The sequence below is a fragment of the Brassica oleracea genome, chromosome C9, assembly GCF_000695525.1.
Source record: "Brassica oleracea var. oleracea cultivar TO1000 chromosome C9, BOL, whole genome shotgun sequence".
NCBI lineage: Eukaryota > Viridiplantae > Streptophyta > Magnoliopsida > Brassicales > Brassicaceae > Brassica > Brassica oleracea.
Genome location: NC_027756.1, coordinates 28524445 through 28524854, shown reverse-complemented (window position 1 = coordinate 28524854; position 410 = coordinate 28524445). Strand labels below are relative to the sequence as shown.

The window sequence follows — 410 nt, the reverse complement described above, 5'->3', positions numbered from 1 at the left end:
CATCACATGTTACAGCAAATTCTCATAAATAAATAAATAAAGTCTGAATCCATTTTCATTTCTCCATAATAGAAATACAATGTCATAATTAAGTTTGAAAGAAAAAACACAAATACCATAGGTTCATTAGTAATACTAAAGGAAAGAAAGTAGAAGACCATACAGTTCTTATTCCACCTCAAACGATGACAACTTTATCTTCAGGCCATGCTACAGTAGTGCCGACAGCATCCTCCATACACTCAATTGCAGACGTTGGCCTCCAAACCTTGGCATCATTCACCTTCACTACATCAACCCACACACGAACTGCATTATTCCCCAACGGAACGAAATGGACTAACTGTTCAAGGTTGTTCGAAGACCAGCGTCCTTCTGCAACAACTACTTTTTCACCGCTAATATCCAAC

General features: G+C 38.0%; 1 protein-coding gene across 1 annotated transcript in view; it reads right to left on the bottom strand.

Moving 5' to 3' along the window:
* Nucleotides 1-178: 178 nt before the first annotated feature.
* LOC106314727 overlaps nucleotides 179-410 on the bottom strand; it is a 3703-nt gene continuing 3471 nt past the window's right edge. The window contains exon 3 of the mRNA XM_013752558.1: nucleotides 179-398. Within this exon, the coding sequence (XP_013608012.1) occupies nucleotides 179-398 (220 nt within the window). The remainder of the gene's footprint in view (nucleotides 399-410) is intronic.